At 32.9% G+C, this 16,092-nt stretch overlaps 1 protein-coding gene across 5 annotated transcripts in view; it reads left to right on the top strand.

Annotated features, from left to right (window-relative positions):
* LOC126777625 (multiple C2 and transmembrane domain-containing protein-like) overlaps nt 1-16,092 on the top strand; it is a 79,878-nt gene that overhangs the window by 60,636 nt on the left and 3,150 nt on the right. For 3 of the 5 annotated variants that reach the window (XR_007670070.1, XM_050500721.1, XM_050500719.1), the window contains exons 7-12: nt 8,835-8,986; nt 9,405-9,563; nt 11,739-11,925; nt 12,895-13,091; nt 14,335-14,548; nt 15,063-15,208. Coding sequence is in view for 4 of the 5 variants with exons in the window: in XM_050500721.1 (XP_050356678.1) it covers nt 8,835-8,986; nt 9,405-9,563; nt 11,739-11,925; nt 12,895-13,091; nt 14,335-14,548; nt 15,063-15,208 (1,055 nt within the window). In the remaining variant the exon portion in view is untranslated. Of the gene's footprint in view, nt 1-3,976; nt 4,477-7,360; nt 7,509-8,834; nt 8,987-9,404; nt 9,564-11,738; nt 11,926-12,894; nt 13,092-14,334; nt 14,549-15,062; nt 15,209-16,092 lie in introns of all 5 variants that reach the window. The other 2 variants (XM_050500720.1, XM_050500722.1) reach the window with 2 other exon arrangements.

The following is a 16,092-nucleotide window of genomic DNA, read 5'->3' as shown; positions in this document are numbered from 1 at the left end:
ATTAAAACATTCGTCATTATCCTCCGTCGTCGTCTCAGTGAATCGGACACTAGCATTATCTCAAGGACTTCCCGCTATTAACAAATAACCACAGTAATTGACACCAGTTATTCTCTAAGCTACACTAATGTGTGCGGTGCTATTATAATATCTATATGTCTTAATATATATGTATCTACATACATATAAAGAATGTTGAACATATCCAGTTGTATTTAATTGATTATGTAATATTCATGAGAATTGCCACCTACGCAGGAGATAAATATGCAAAATTGTGTGCATAAACACAAGTACAATGTCTATATGTGTAAGGGACACATACTTAAATTCGATGGGATGGCAATCCGACAACCGGAGAGAGATCAGACGCATGAACAAATGCTCAAAAAGCTTAGAAGTTAATTTAAATGTTTCTCTCCGCAGCACTGCCAACATTCTTAATATCAATTCATATACACAAACACCTTACTAATACTAGCTTGACCTCATTAAAAAAAAATTACAAACATTTTGTTTTTAATTATTTTTAACCCAGGAATGCGGTATACAATGTAATAAAGAGAACAAAAAAATGTATCCCTACCCGAAGTTTTACTTCGAGCCTCGAGATATAAAGCGTTATGTGCTAACCACTAGACCTTTATATTACTAACGTATTTAATATCATTGGCATAAACGATACGATTTAGCCATATTGCTTGGCAAATCTGCTGCGATAAGCTTTACCATTAAAGCTGCTATAATTAGCAAGCAATTGTAGAATATACATATCAAATACCACCATCTTGATAATTTAATAAACGTTGCACGCTTTGTTGTTTACAAAAAACATTTGCTAATTGCTGGAGAACTTTTAATGTACGAAGGAATAGATGTGTGACGTCATCGATATTTTTATGTGTGCGTATTGTACGATTGATTCTTGAAATTTGTCCCAAATTCCAAGGTCATAGCCACATTCACAGGAAATTATTATTAGCAAATTACAATTTGCAAAGGTTATTTCTTAAAACATGTAACATCCATTGACCATAATATCTGAATATCTTTGGAATGACCGAAAAACAAAAAGGACGTATATTTATTGTTTTAGTCAATATACGATATTGAAAACTTTCAATGTCAATTCATAAATAGAATCTTAAAATTTGTCTCACATTGGATCCTAATTAAATATTATAAGATTCAAATCTAGAAAACCATCCATTCAAAATTTTTTTTTTTAAATAATGGGAAACATGAATCCTAACGTACATAATAGTATGTAGTGGAGTGGTGTAGTTGAATAAAACGGAAGACGACATTGTCCAGAAAGACTTGATTTTCCCTAAAACTGCAGTTAAATTCTTTCTACTTTTGTACTAAACGATATCGTTTTCTCTTTCTTCCCCGGAGTCGTTTCCAAATATCAGGCTTCTACAGCTTTCAGTGTCAATCATGGTCCTATTCATAGTTCTATTATGCACCAGCGAAAAGCGGTCGCTTTGTGACTTTGATAACTTTATTCATAAATGATTTTGCACTCTAACCTTTAAAGAGAACTTTAAAAACGTGAAACTCATGTGCTAACTTTAAATCATCTAGAGCAAAGTCAGAAAAAATGGTTTATCTCATGATATACAATATATAGTGACTACCTTGTTACCTGTTTCTGTTTTTTTTTTTTTTGTTCTTTATTTAAATATTTTTATTTTCTGTTTTTATTCTATTTTTGATTTGTATATTTTGTAATTGTGCTTGTGAATGGTGTGTTCTCCTGTAATCGGTTGTGCATAGTTAGTTTCAAGTTAATGTAAAAAGTGATTTGAATGTGTGTTATGTACAACTGTTGGAGAATAAATAAATAAACAATATCATCACTCACTGTGAGTACCAACTTGTTCATGAATACTCGGAACATTGATATCAATTCAATTATGTTTAAATGTTTAACATAATCAGACATATGACCGCAATAGCTAAGCCTCTAGTAGACATAGTCTCTAAATCTTTAAGCTGAAAATATTTGAATCCTTGTATAGACCAAATTGCTTAGGAGTTGAAAGATATCCTTTTACATATTCTTTACAAGTATATTTTTTAAAAAAAAGTCAATAATAATTGTTTGAGTTTTCGCTAGTCAATATTGTGATAAATTATTTACTAATGTTCCTACTATATTAGTCTCAAGCTCTAAGACTAATATTTTTTATTTCCCCAAATAGGTCTTTCTTTCTTTAAAAATGACATAGTACAAATAGATATACCCATAAATAATACACTATGATAATATATTACTGGTGGTAGAGCTTTGTGCAAGCTCGTCTGGATACGTACTACCCACATCAGATATTCTACCGCAAAACAGCAGTACTTGGTATTGTTGTATTCTGGTTTGAAGGGTGAGTGAGCCAGTGTAATTACAGGTTGGTGGCTCATTGGTGATGTAAGCGATGGGTAACATTTCTTACAATGTCAATGTCTATAGGCGTTGGTGACTACTTACCATCAGGTGGCCCATATGCTCGACCGCCTTCCTATTCTATAAGAAAAAAAACTATGAACATTACCACTACTTAATATACCAAGCTACAAGCTACTGTGCCTGTTATACAAAACACAGGTACGGTCTTGCGTTGAATATTGCTCGCACCTTTGGGATGGCTCCGCTAAGTACCTATTTGAGGCCTTGGACCGGTTGCAGCGACGTGCAGTACGCATTATTGGCGACGTAAAGGTCACAAACACCCTTGAACCTTTACAATTGCGTCGCGAGATAGCAGCACTGAGCGCTTTCTATCGTCTGTATCACGGCGAGTGCTCTGAGGAATTATTCTCTCTAATTCCTGCTTCCCCCTTCCTTCTTAAGTCCACGCGAGCTGGTTCTCGATGTCACCGCCTAACTGTGACATCAATTCCATCGCGCACAAAGAAATTTGGCAACTCCTTTCTTTGTCGCACTACCAAAGAATGGAATTCCTTACCAGCTCACGTGTTCCCCTCCTCTTACAACCCGGGTTCCTTCAAACGAGGCGTGAAGAGGCATCTTGCGGGCCGGCAAGGCGGGGACGGCTAGTACAGAACATTCTTCCCGACTGTACTGGCCGTCGTCGCGTTTGGACTCTACTACCACTTACCATCAGGTGGAGTAGAGTCATTTGCCATCCCGGGGCATATAAAAAAAAAAATACTATTACTAATGTATGTCTGTTACGCTTTCAAAGCTAAGCCACTGAACCGATTTTGTTGAATTTTTATATGAAGCCCAAGGAAGACATAGGATATTTTAATGGGGATATCTACTGCGTGTTAGAGGGGCCCTCTGACATGCAGTTAAAGCCGTGGACGAAAAGTTATATTTATAATTGTAAATAGTCCTTATAAATAAACCTTGTCATCACATGTCGGATAAATATTATATATTAATTAAATTGAATTCTGTAAAAATAGGAATATTTCTACTTGTTAGTAAAATAAATGTTCAAAGTCTGAAGTCATCGCTTATTATTTATGATGTTATCAACAATTTCACGTAACAACAACGTTTCAATGATCTTTCATAATACTCATCACATTCAACGCAATACCATTGCATCAGTAAAAATATATGATAATAATAATCTTATGAAGTACAAAAACAGATGTTCAACGTAAACTTTAAAACAATGGTTGTACCCAGAAATAGTTTGAGATAAATTATTTCGTGTGTAGCGTATCGTGTGAAACGGCTTATTTATAGGTCAAACGATTTTGAGATACGGCAGGTTTAATTCTTAACTGTTTATTTCCTTGGAAACGTCGGTATGTAACGTCGAATTCATCAGTATGATCGGATATATTCTGGAGAAACAAATTCGACACTCGATGCTCGAGACGATCGGAAATTATTGAAGATACGCTATTTTCTTGCGATCTTTTAAATGTTGTATTTATTTCACGATCGAGTTCTCCGTCTAGTCTCGAATTTACTACAGAATAGTACAACTGGTCAAAGATTTATGGTTTAAAACAGGAAAAATTAGTTCGAAACGTAGTGCCAAGTGAAGTTACCATGTCGGATAAAGATAATAAATTGGAAAGGCTTAAAAATCGTTTAATAAAATTACAAGCTAAGATTCATGATCGCGTTGAAGATTTTCAAGATCAAGTGCAAATAAGGATAGAAAAGTCGAAGCTGTCGAGGTTCGTGTCCCATTTGTCGGATGAAAGAAGTTTTGTGGATGAAATTTCTTTGGACAAAGATATTGTGGATATATCGTCGATCGAATCGAGCGAAATTGAGCGAAGGTCTTCCAGTATACCGTCTTTAATAGTCGACGAACCAAATTTAAATGTAGATCCGAAACAAATATGTAAGGATTTTCTGACGATTGAAAAAAATGGTGTACTTTACCGAAGGTGTGTGTCCACGTCCAATCTAACAGCAGACGCTGATTCTAATTTATATAGTTCGAGCGATTCCTGTTTTTCCTGTCTCTCTTCAAGCGATGAAAGGTAAGTTTATGTGTATTATCCGTATTTTTATGTATATGATTGCAGCTAAGTCAAGTCAACATAAATATTATCTGTTATTATACAACATAAATTTCGATATAACTGACACAATAAACTTCTAAGATCCTTTTTAAGTTTAAAGATCGTTTAATGTACTAATAATCTACGGTTGATTGCTTACTTTGTTCAAAACAAACCGAATTATATCGACTGTTATTTTATTTTTTCTTTTCCTTACTAGATGGCGCTAGTTGTATTTTGAATCGCGCTATAATTGTTTATTTCTGTAACTACTTAATAAGACTTGATCTATTCAAAACTCGAGAGTACAATAAAGCTATCTGACCATCAGTACATATTTGATAGTTTTATTCTAAAAGTTTTACTTTTACTAGTGGTAGGGCTTTGTGCAAGCTCGCCGCAAAACAGCAGTACTTAATATTGTTGTGTTCCCTTTTGAAGGGTGAGTGAACCAGTGTAATTACAGAAACGAGGAACATGACGTATTAATTCCCAAGGTTGGCGGCTCGTTGACGGTGTAAGTGATGGTTAACATTTCTGACAATGCCAATGTCTATGGGCGTTGGTGACTACTTACCATCAGGTGGGATATATGCTCGTTCGCCTACCTATATTATAAAAATAATAAAATAGTACTACCGGATAAATCAAACGATGTATAAAAGTTATTTTTTTTTAAGATATTATTTCATTTCATTTTGTAAGAAGTAAAAACATAACACAAAAACACTACTTTCATACTTTTGGTTTGTTTATTTAACCATTTTCAAATTACCAAAATTATTATGTATATAACACTTGAAATATGATAAGACTATATGTTACACAAAATTAACATTAGCGATGTGTTTCGTTGGCAATTTATACAGCGTGTTCACGAATTATATTTAACGTTTTTGTATGCATTAATGATATTAATTTCACAACCGTAACCGTAACCGTAACAGCCTGTGAATGTCCCACTGCTGGGCTAAAGGCCTCCTCTCCTCTTTTTGAGGAGAAGGTTTGGAGCTTATTCCACCACGCTGCTCCAATGCGGGTTGGTAGAATTCACATGTGGCAGAATTTCAGTGAAATTAGACACATGCAGGTTTCCTCACGATGTTTTCCTTCACCGTAAAGCACGAGATGAATTATAATCACAAATTAAGCACATGAAAATTCAGTGGTGCTTGCCCGGGTTTGAACCCACGATCATCGGTTAAGATTCACGCGTTCTTACCACATCTCGGCCAATTTCACAAATGTTATAAATATATCGTATGTAGTCATAGAATAGAAATCGACTGAACGCCAGATAAAACAATTTCAATTAAACTTAAAAGTGCTTAATAACCTAAGTTTTTTAGCGTGAAGCGTTTTTCTAAAATAAAAAAGACAAAGCCGTAAACTGATGCAAAAATGTAACTTGCACGTGTAACAATATCAAACACACAACACACACACAACCATAAATATATTTTTTCTTTCAACATCAAGATTTTAAAATTATAAAGACGGGACTGAATAATTTCGCGGTTAATTTATTTATAAGTCAATTATTTTATAACAATCTAATTAAAAAAGGGAGATTTTGAATCTAACGTTTATACGAACTACAAAGATATACACACTCTTTAAGCTGTTTTAAACAAAAGTATCACCATACAAACTTTACTAAAATTACTAGACTATATATATGTATATCTATCTGACTAAATATAGTTTAATCTAATTTACATAAATAATGCTATTATCTCTATGTAAAAATATAAAATCGCTTAGTATTTATAGATATTATGATATCAATGTTTATCCAGAAATGCGTTCAATTTATACCTTTTTATCTGTGACTTTTAGTTTCTTTAATTACTACCAATTTTTCTATTGTTAATAATGGATTCCAAAATTTAAATTATAATTGACTTTTTTTTTAATTTCATTGTTATAACAACGAAGTACTTTATTTTTAATATTTTAGTATTTAATAACAAACAATCAAAAAAGACAATGAACATATGAAATTTTGACAATAATTGCCTCATTTTATATTACATCATATTCAATTAAAAATTTAAAAAAAATTATATCAAGTTCTATTTAGATACAAATCATTCTTATTATATAATTATTGTGAGAATGCACTTATTAATACGTTTCATAATAACTTGTTAGTTACACAAATCAATTTTTTTTTATAGAATAGGAAGGCGGACGAGCATATGGACCACCTGATGGTAAGTGCTCACCAACGCCCTTAGACATTGGCTTTGTAAGAAATGTCAACCATCGCTTACATATCCAATGCGCCACCAACCTTGGGAAACTAAGATTTTATGTCTCTTGTGCCTGTAATTATTGTTATTACAATATTTTTCTTACAGTTTTATTTAAAAAAGTTGGCCTTTTATCGTAAATTAAGTGAACTGCTTGTAATTTTCAATTGCTTCTGAGAAATTATATCTCAGTTACTGCATAAATGAATACTTAACTAACATATTTCATAATTAACGCACGTTATATGTAATAGCCAATTTTGTAACGTCCTAACGCTGCAGTTGGCCGCGTTCACTACCACGAAATATTTCATGCATTTCATCTAAAAATATTTAATTTATTAAATATATTAACTTCTAAATCAAGTTTGAGATTGCACCAGTATTAAATAATAGACGTTTTAAAAAAACAGACTTGGGAACAATTTTATTAATAGTTTTGATTTTTTTATTGTTATCTGTTTTATAAAATTAAAAAAATACAATATTTAAGAAACAATATAAGAATAATTATGGACGAATCATCAATACATTTGTTTGATGAAACATGAAATTTACAACAAATAATTATTCATATTTTTGATCAACTATTTTTTTATTTTTAACAGAAGTACAGAAATAAGACCTCGTGCCGGCAGCTTACCTCCAGGACATACACTCGACATTTCAACAGCCATCAATTCCTGTTCAGATCTGATAGAAAGAATTGGCAACCGATTTCCAAGACTTAAAAGCAAAGGCGATAGAATTCATAGGGTATTTTTATCATATCTTGGGTGGTGGTTGCATGACTATATGGACGCGATCTTTGTGCTTGTATGATAACTCAATGTGTAGAATCGAGTTTAGTGGTAATCACAGAATGGTATCCTTGTGCTTATAAATCCAAACATGGCTTTAATATTTTATATAAAGACTAATTGTGTGAAATTTCATTTACTTTATAAAATGTATAATGATGTTATATTTATTGAAGCTTCTATGTTACTTAGTTAAACAAATGTCACAATTTTTATTTAGGATTTTTGTGTTGTCAATCTGTGCGTCAAATATAACATCGTAACAAGCACATCACTTACAAACTTACGAAATCTTAGAGTTGAAATATTAACGTGCGTTTTTTTACTTATACTATAAAACTAATGTTAAAAATAAATATATAAAATGATGCCTGATGTAATTATTTTGTTTTTTAATACGATTGTTTTGTATAAATACTTTTTTTTATCATAAAATACAAATATAACAGATTCGTGTTTTACTAACCAATCTCATTAACTTATTCTAATGGGGAGACAGTTAGTGTTATAAAGATTGAATACACTTGTGCGAATAAGCGAAGCGAAAATATTGAGCCAATATATACAACCTTACGGCTAATAAACCTCTGCGATTGTTTTCGCTCCATTGTATATACGTGTTTCGCTTAATATTTTTGGGGCTGCCGTTATATAAGAAATATCACATAGCGATCGCTTTGTTTCCGCTTCCTTACACCGGTGTGTTCGAGTCATTAACATTTGATAATTATCGCAATTAATGCAGCCTCAGACAGCGTTGCAATTATATCACGGCGTATGTTTACTGTATTCAATTATTTCATGGTATTTTTTGTTGGTTTGGTTTGTGTTACAAATTTGTAAGAAGGTTCACGAGTACAGATCAGTCATCGCCATTTGAACCAATTTGAACCAATTCGTATCGTATTTGGAAAGCCTTGCCTTTTTATCATAAGTTGGATTTAATCAAAACGTGGGTCATATATCAAGGGTTCAAATTCAATCGACGTGGAATTATTTTTTAATAACAGAAGATAAAATATAATTTTTTGTGTTGCTGTATATAAAGATACTTTAAAATATAACAAAAACAATTTTTGTCAGAGCGGTCATTGAATTTAAAAAAAAATATTGTCTCAAGCATTTTGGAAGCATGAACCAATCCGTGATCGAAAGTCGAAAGTCATAACAATATTACAGGCAACAAAACAGTATTAAACAACAGTAAACTATTATCTCAACCGGGTGGTGTGGTGATTTATGTGAATTAATAATAAAAATAATAATTAATTCTTAATTGCAGTATTTGTTAAAAAACACGAGGCTAAGCGACGTGAACAAGAGACTTAAGGCGCAGATATGGAGTTCCGTGGTGACAATAGTTCTAGTTGAAGCGAAAAACCTGCCAGCAATGGACCTGGACACCAGGTCAAGCGACCCTTATTGTAAATTTAGGTAATAATAGGTAATATATAAAATAATTTAGGTAGATTACTTGGTGGTAGTAGGGCTTTGTATATGCCCGTCTGGGTAGATACTACCCACTCATCAGATGTTCTACCGCTAAACAGCAATGCTTAGTATTGTTGTGTAACGGTTTGAAGGGTGAATGAGCCAGTCTAACAGGTACAAGGGACATAACATCTTGGTTCCCGAGGTTGGTGGCGCATTTCCGATGTACAGGTTGGTTAATGTCTATAGACGGTGGGGACCACTTAACATCAGGTGGCAAATTTGCCCGTCCGATTACTTAATAAAAAAAAAACAAATCTACATTAACCTCTGTGATAATACGCGAACGAGCTTTATCCAAGTTTGTACCGAGCCCAAAAAAATTTTCGGTATCATATATTTTAATTATTGTTTTTTTCAGATTAGGTAATGAAAAATATAAAAGTAAGGTAGTATGGAAGACTCTCCACCCATCGTGGTTGGAACAATTCGATCTCCACCTATATGATGACCAGGAACAAATCTTAGAAGTAACAGTATGGGATAAAGATAAACAGACTAAGGACGATTTTTTAGGAAGGTAAGAACTTAGTACATAAGTGAGATACTCTAAATATTATGTATTTTCGATGAAAGTAAACTTTATTCAAGTATGCACGATTGCAGGGAAAATCTTTAAAAAAACGAATCTTTTTGTTAAGTCAAACTGCTTGTAGTACTTTCACTAATTATTTTTATATAAGGAATTAGAATTTATTCTTGATATAACGCTTGTCTGCTTTTGAAGGGAGCACATGGATACACATGTGGGAAACTGTTCCCACGTGTGTATCAATGTGTTCACTCTAGTGAACTTGGACACATACAGGTTTACTCACGATGTATCCCTTGAACCCGCGATCATCGGTCACAGGGCCATCTCGTCTCTATTATCATCATAACTCAAAGTTGTTGAAATATTATAAATTAATAAATTAACGATCACAGAATTATTTACGAATGAAATTTAGCTTAGTTTAGTTTGTACTAGACGCTTTACCGCTACTGGAACTAAAAGCCTGCAAACATTATGTAACGTGATGAACAAAGTCTAACGATAATATTAAATAGAACGGTGTACGCGATGTATAATTTAAAACTAATTGCATACTTCATAATATTATATATGAACAAATTATCTGCACGTGTTTCATTTGTAAACAAATATTCATAGCTGTATTAAGTAATAAAACGATAATGAATCAGTAGTATTTTTGCTATGAAACATCTACTGGCATTATTTGACGGCCGTATGCTTACGGCTTAGCGCTCTCCTTCATGCCTCTCAACCGCCGCACTTTACTCTATAGTAGTATCTACATTCGTTGTTATATTTTGTTTTTTTATAGAATAGGAAGGACGAGCATATGGGCCACCTGATGGTAAGTGGTCACCAAACGCCCTTAGACATTGGCATTGTAAGAAATGTCAACCATCACTTATAGCCAATGCGCCACCAACCTTGGGAACTAAGATTTTATGTCCCTTGTGCCTGTAATTACACTGGCTCACTCACCCTTCAAACCGGAACACAACAATATCAAGTATTGCTGTTTTGCGGTAGAATATCTGATGAGTGGGTGGTACTTACCCAGACGAGCTTGCACAAAGCCCTACCACCAGTATTATTATTATAATAAGAAAAATATATTTATTTAATTAACGAAACTATGTTTTTATTTATTTTAATACATATTGTTTTGGATATTTATTACAAAATTATTTTAATAAAAAATAATAAAATATATTATTATTTTTCTAGCTGTACCCCATTTTATTTGCATTATTTTTGGCTCGTACGCACCTGTTTCGTAAAGTTTGCTAGATAGCTTAAAGTTTATTATTACTACTCATCTTCTTAAGAGTCGTAGCGTAAAGTTATATAGTCTATAACTTTCATCAATAAACAGACTATTAAATGTCAAATGGAATTATTCAAATAAGACGTAATTCCTAAGATAACCACGTTCAATCACACTAACTCTCCAGCTTTATAATATAAACCATATAATGTTTAAAAGATAGATTCTTAAAGTCAAAATAAGAATACATTTGTTATATAATGCCGAGAGTCCCATTGGAATTAAAAGCAAAATAAATTATTTAGCCACCATTTCAACATGCTTTGTTTTGTTAACCGTACCCGTTTATTAGTCGATACATACAAACGTAACGTAAGCATTGAAAATAAATTGATGCTTTAAATTTCGTCTGTATTGATAATATCAATTGATTGTATAAGACCAGGGATTATAAAAGGTACACATATTACAGGATAATTTATTGTATAATTGCGATCTGAGTATATTATCAACCCGCATTCCACCAACCCGCATTGGAGCAGCGTGGTGGAATAAGCTCCAAACCTTCTCCTCAAAATGAGGAGAGGAGGCCTTTAGCCCAGCAGTGGGACATTCACAGGCTGTTACGGTTACGGAGTATATTATCACAATTTAGACAATTGTTTTTTACGTATTCCGAAAGATAAATAGTGAACACCCGAATATTTCGCGGACAAACTATTCGCTTTACGGCTTATAAGCGGACCGCACCTCGTGTATTCAATGACTTTATTATATGAAATACAAATAGAAGGATTTAAATGGTTGGTTATTTATATATATGTAGCCTGATTTTCGATGATTTTTTGTACTTTTTCGGTCAATTCCGCAGATCATCGGGATCAGGAGTGTAATGTTATGTGTTCTATTTTTAGATGTACAATAGATCTCTCGAGATTAGAAAGGGAGAAAACACACAATATATGGCAGGAACTCGAAGACGGTAACGGACAGATATTTCTCCTACTAACAATAAGTGGTACCACACAATCGGAAACAATCACGGATCTCGCTAGCTATAAAGAAAACCCTAGGGATGTTGAAATTATTGAAAGGAGATATGTAAGTATAACTTTTTCTTTAATTCTATTTGTGTACTGGTTCAACGCTATACAGGCCAACTACTGTTTTTATGTGTCAAAGTATTAATAATATTGTAACTTACAAATCCTCGTGTTATAATTTTTTTTTTGTCATATTTATAATGTCACGCCAAAAAACGGGACAGATTAAAATAAAATTTGGCATAAGAAAGTCAGGGATAAGATTCTATATTTAAACCATTTAAAAAAATATAACAACAAATCTAAAATAAATGTCATTATTTTTAAGAAATAAGTGCAATGTAATTTTGTTTTTGATTTGATTTGGATATTTATTTTATTTTTAAAATTAGTTGAGAATGTTAGTTCAGAGGTGTCAAGTGTAGTCGATTTGTTTTCCGTTAAGTGACTGTACGCATACGATTTCCTATTCAATATATTCTCTACCACATTTCTCATTTGACGCTACTATAACCACCAAAATTTCACTCAACAAAGCATACGTCTCATTAAAATTTGAATCCATGCTCCATTCAACCTTCACGTGTGTTGGCAATATTCCAATCCCAACATCAGTGAGACCTCGTCTTTAAGAATGCTTTCAAAGCAAGAATCTCTTTATACGGAGTTGTATAGCAAAGTGAAGCACGATCATTCTTTTTTCATTTGAAAATTTAATAAAGTCAAAGACAAATTTCAGGCAATGATACGGCTGGCAATTTTTTGTTTTTTTTTTTTTTTTTTAATATAATGCTTATAAGCTGCAAAGTATTACAAAGATAACAAGCTTAAATTTATTTAGTCGTAAAATAATCGTAATTTTGTTTTATGTTTATAAATATTCTTGTTAACAAAATAAGAGAAACCTGTATACCCAATCTTGGTTAACATTTCTTACAATGCCAATGTCTATGATCGTTGGTTATCCGCCTACCTATTCCATATAAATATAAGAAAACATTTGAAGAAACTTTGCAACAAATTACAGGCGTGGCACCGATTAAACGAGACAACGAGTGGTGTCGGTTGGCTGTGCGTCAAAGTGTACGGTGCTAAGGGCTTAGCGGCCGCGGATTTAGGGGGGAAATCAGACCCTTTCTGCGTATTAGAACTTGGTAATGCAAGGTTACAAACACATACAGAGTATAAGACACTTACACCGAACTGGATGAAGATATTTACATTGTAAGTTCATAGAATTTTCTATCAATTTATATAGTAGTTGCTCCGCGCGATTTTATCAGCATTAAATGTAAAGTAACCTTTATCAATAAATGGACTACATGAAATTAAAAAAAAAAAAAACATACTTCCGTTCGTATCGTTAAAACCTGGTTAATATTTTTTGCCCATTTGCTCGTCCGCCTACCTATTATTAAAAAAGTAATAAAATTTTTTTTTATTAAATTGAGTATCACTGTCTATTTTTATTCATTCTGTGTTATAAATATTTATTCAATATATTATATTAACAATATGAATAACTTGTTGTTACTCGTCGTGGCTTCGCATGGGCAGAATGATATTCCTCATTAACGCTTATATCTCAATACACGTAACTCCAATGGTTTAAGCGGCACGCGTCAGTAAAGCTACCAGCCGTCATGATTTCCGACATCTTCAACATTTATCCTCATATTTCAACCAATTTTCATAGAACCTTAATGAATTATACACCTAAACCTTCCTCATGAAACCCTCCATCCATGGATGAAAACCGTACGAAAATCCATTCGGTAGTTTTTGAGTTTATCGCGTTCAAACAGACAGACGTGACGTAGGAATATATTTTATTATATGTAATGGTAATGTTATCGTAACAAACAAAATGTATGACAAATTGTAATAATAATACTTGTGTGATTACTTTAACCTGCGATATCATGTTAAGATAATAGGTCATCTTTGCTTGTATATAAACATAATATAATAATAAATTAACGTTAACGAAGCGAATAATATTTGATAACGATATATTATCTAAAATATGGAATAATTATAGTAATTAGAATTAATTAGATAAATTCGTTTGTCAATATATACATACGTAAATATAGTTTTAATTTGTCATACTTATAGAATATGTTCTGATTCGATTGTAAATTTGATATATATAATATTTTATTTCTCAATAGCCTATATACATGAAAACTGTTTAATTTCCTAGATCATATATTTTTGATTGATCATTCAAAAAGAGATTTTGAAATATATACCTACTGTTATATTGCTGTTATGATTTTAAGAGATTATATTTTAATATGTTTTAAAGGCGATATACCGATATGAAACGTTTTATTTATTATTTCAGCTTGAGTTTTCCTCACGGGGAAAGCGTACCAAAATAAACATAAAAAATCGATATAAATTCTGTGTTAATGGTTAATATTGATTTCTAAGAACTTTCAATATTCTTTCTATATTTCAGCACAGTCAAAGATATAAGTTCAATATTAGAATTAACGGTTTACGACGAAGACCACGATCATAAAGTTGAATTCCTCGGTAAACTGGCAATACCTCTGTTGAACATAAGGAACGGGGAAAAACGGTGGTTCGCGCTGAAGGATAAGAAAATGAGGGCGAGAGCGAAGGGGAATTACCCACAGATTTTGTTAGAGATGAACGTCATTTGGAACCCAGTAAGATATATAAAATTATTCAAGAGAAAGTCGAAAGCGTTAGGAATAATATTTTGTACGTGTGTAACATTTGACGAGAAATAAATCTTATTGTGTCAGACCTTACTGCTCCATTGCGAATTAGCTAATATGATTTTATTATTTCATACCACACAGCTTATGATAACACTTGTCTGGATTGCAACTTACAATTACATTACGTGTGTTCCGGTTGGAAGGGTGAGTGAACCAGTGTAGTTACAGGCAAAAGGGATATAACATCTTATTTCCCAAGGTTGGCGGCGCATTGGCTATGTAAGCGATGGTTGACATTTCTTACAATGCCATTGTCTAAGGGCGTTTGGTGACCATTTATCATCAGGTGGCCCATATGCTCGTCCCCCTTCCTATTCTATAAAAAAAAACACTTACGATTACATTCCACGTGTTATTTTCTCAACTTTTTTTTAAATGTATTACTAAATATAACTATCATAGTATTTCTTATTTTTTAACAATGTTTTTACCTTCTTAGCTCAAAGGAGCAATCCGAGTTGTAAATCCAAAGGAGCCCAAGTACATGCACCAGGAGGCTAAGTTTAAGAGACAGTTGTTTATTCGAAACGTAATGAGACTGAAGGCTATCATTATGTGGTTTATCGAAATTGGAAAAATATTACAGTAAGTACCGACATCTTATTAATACATTCAATTTAATAACAAGATAATGAAGAATGATTTGAACACACATATAAACAGAGAACATCAAATACATACATGCACCCCTGCATACGGATTTACTCACACTATAACACGTATTAATATACCGAAACGAGGATACACTCACACACAATAATAAATATACGTCTAGCCGTTGTAGTACAATAATAATAATAGTCCTCCAGACCGATTTCGGCCACGGCGGCCAATCTCAAGAGAGATTAGCCATCTGCGCAGGACATATTATAAGTGCACAAGTGTGTGTGCAAACACAGGTGCACTCTCTATTTATTAACTCTCATAACCCGATGGGAAGGCAATCCGTCACGAACGGATAGAGTTTAGGCGCAGGACCAACGGCTTCACGTGCTTTCCGAGGCACGGGAGTGTACACACTACCAACTTCCAGACTCCGTTGATACTGAGAATTTTCGACAGAAAATATCAATAACATTTTATTGGCCCGACCTGAGATTTGAACCCAGGAACTCCGGGTCTGTGACCTTACATATAGCCACTAGAGAGTAGACCGACGAGACAGTCAATTGTTATTGTAACACAATATTGCTAATAATAAGCGAGGATCATAATTAATAATCCATATTAAACGTTTTAACTCTAGTTTTTATATTTTGCTTCAAATTATTCAATCCACAGAATAAAAAATATGCCCAATGACTTAACGCTATGCATTTAAAAGTATACTTTACGTTCTTTAAAATTAAACATAAAACCCATTATCAGTTCATATTATTTATAGTTATTATTATAATATTTACATTAAAATTCTGTAAATGCAATAGAGACAATCTTAGCTTGTGGTGATTTTTTGGAATAAAGTTGTA

Source organism: Nymphalis io, chromosome 23, assembly GCF_905147045.1.
Source record: "Nymphalis io chromosome 23, ilAglIoxx1.1, whole genome shotgun sequence".
NCBI lineage: Eukaryota > Metazoa > Arthropoda > Insecta > Lepidoptera > Nymphalidae > Nymphalis > Nymphalis io.
This window is presented reverse-complemented; position numbering and strand designations above follow the sequence as displayed.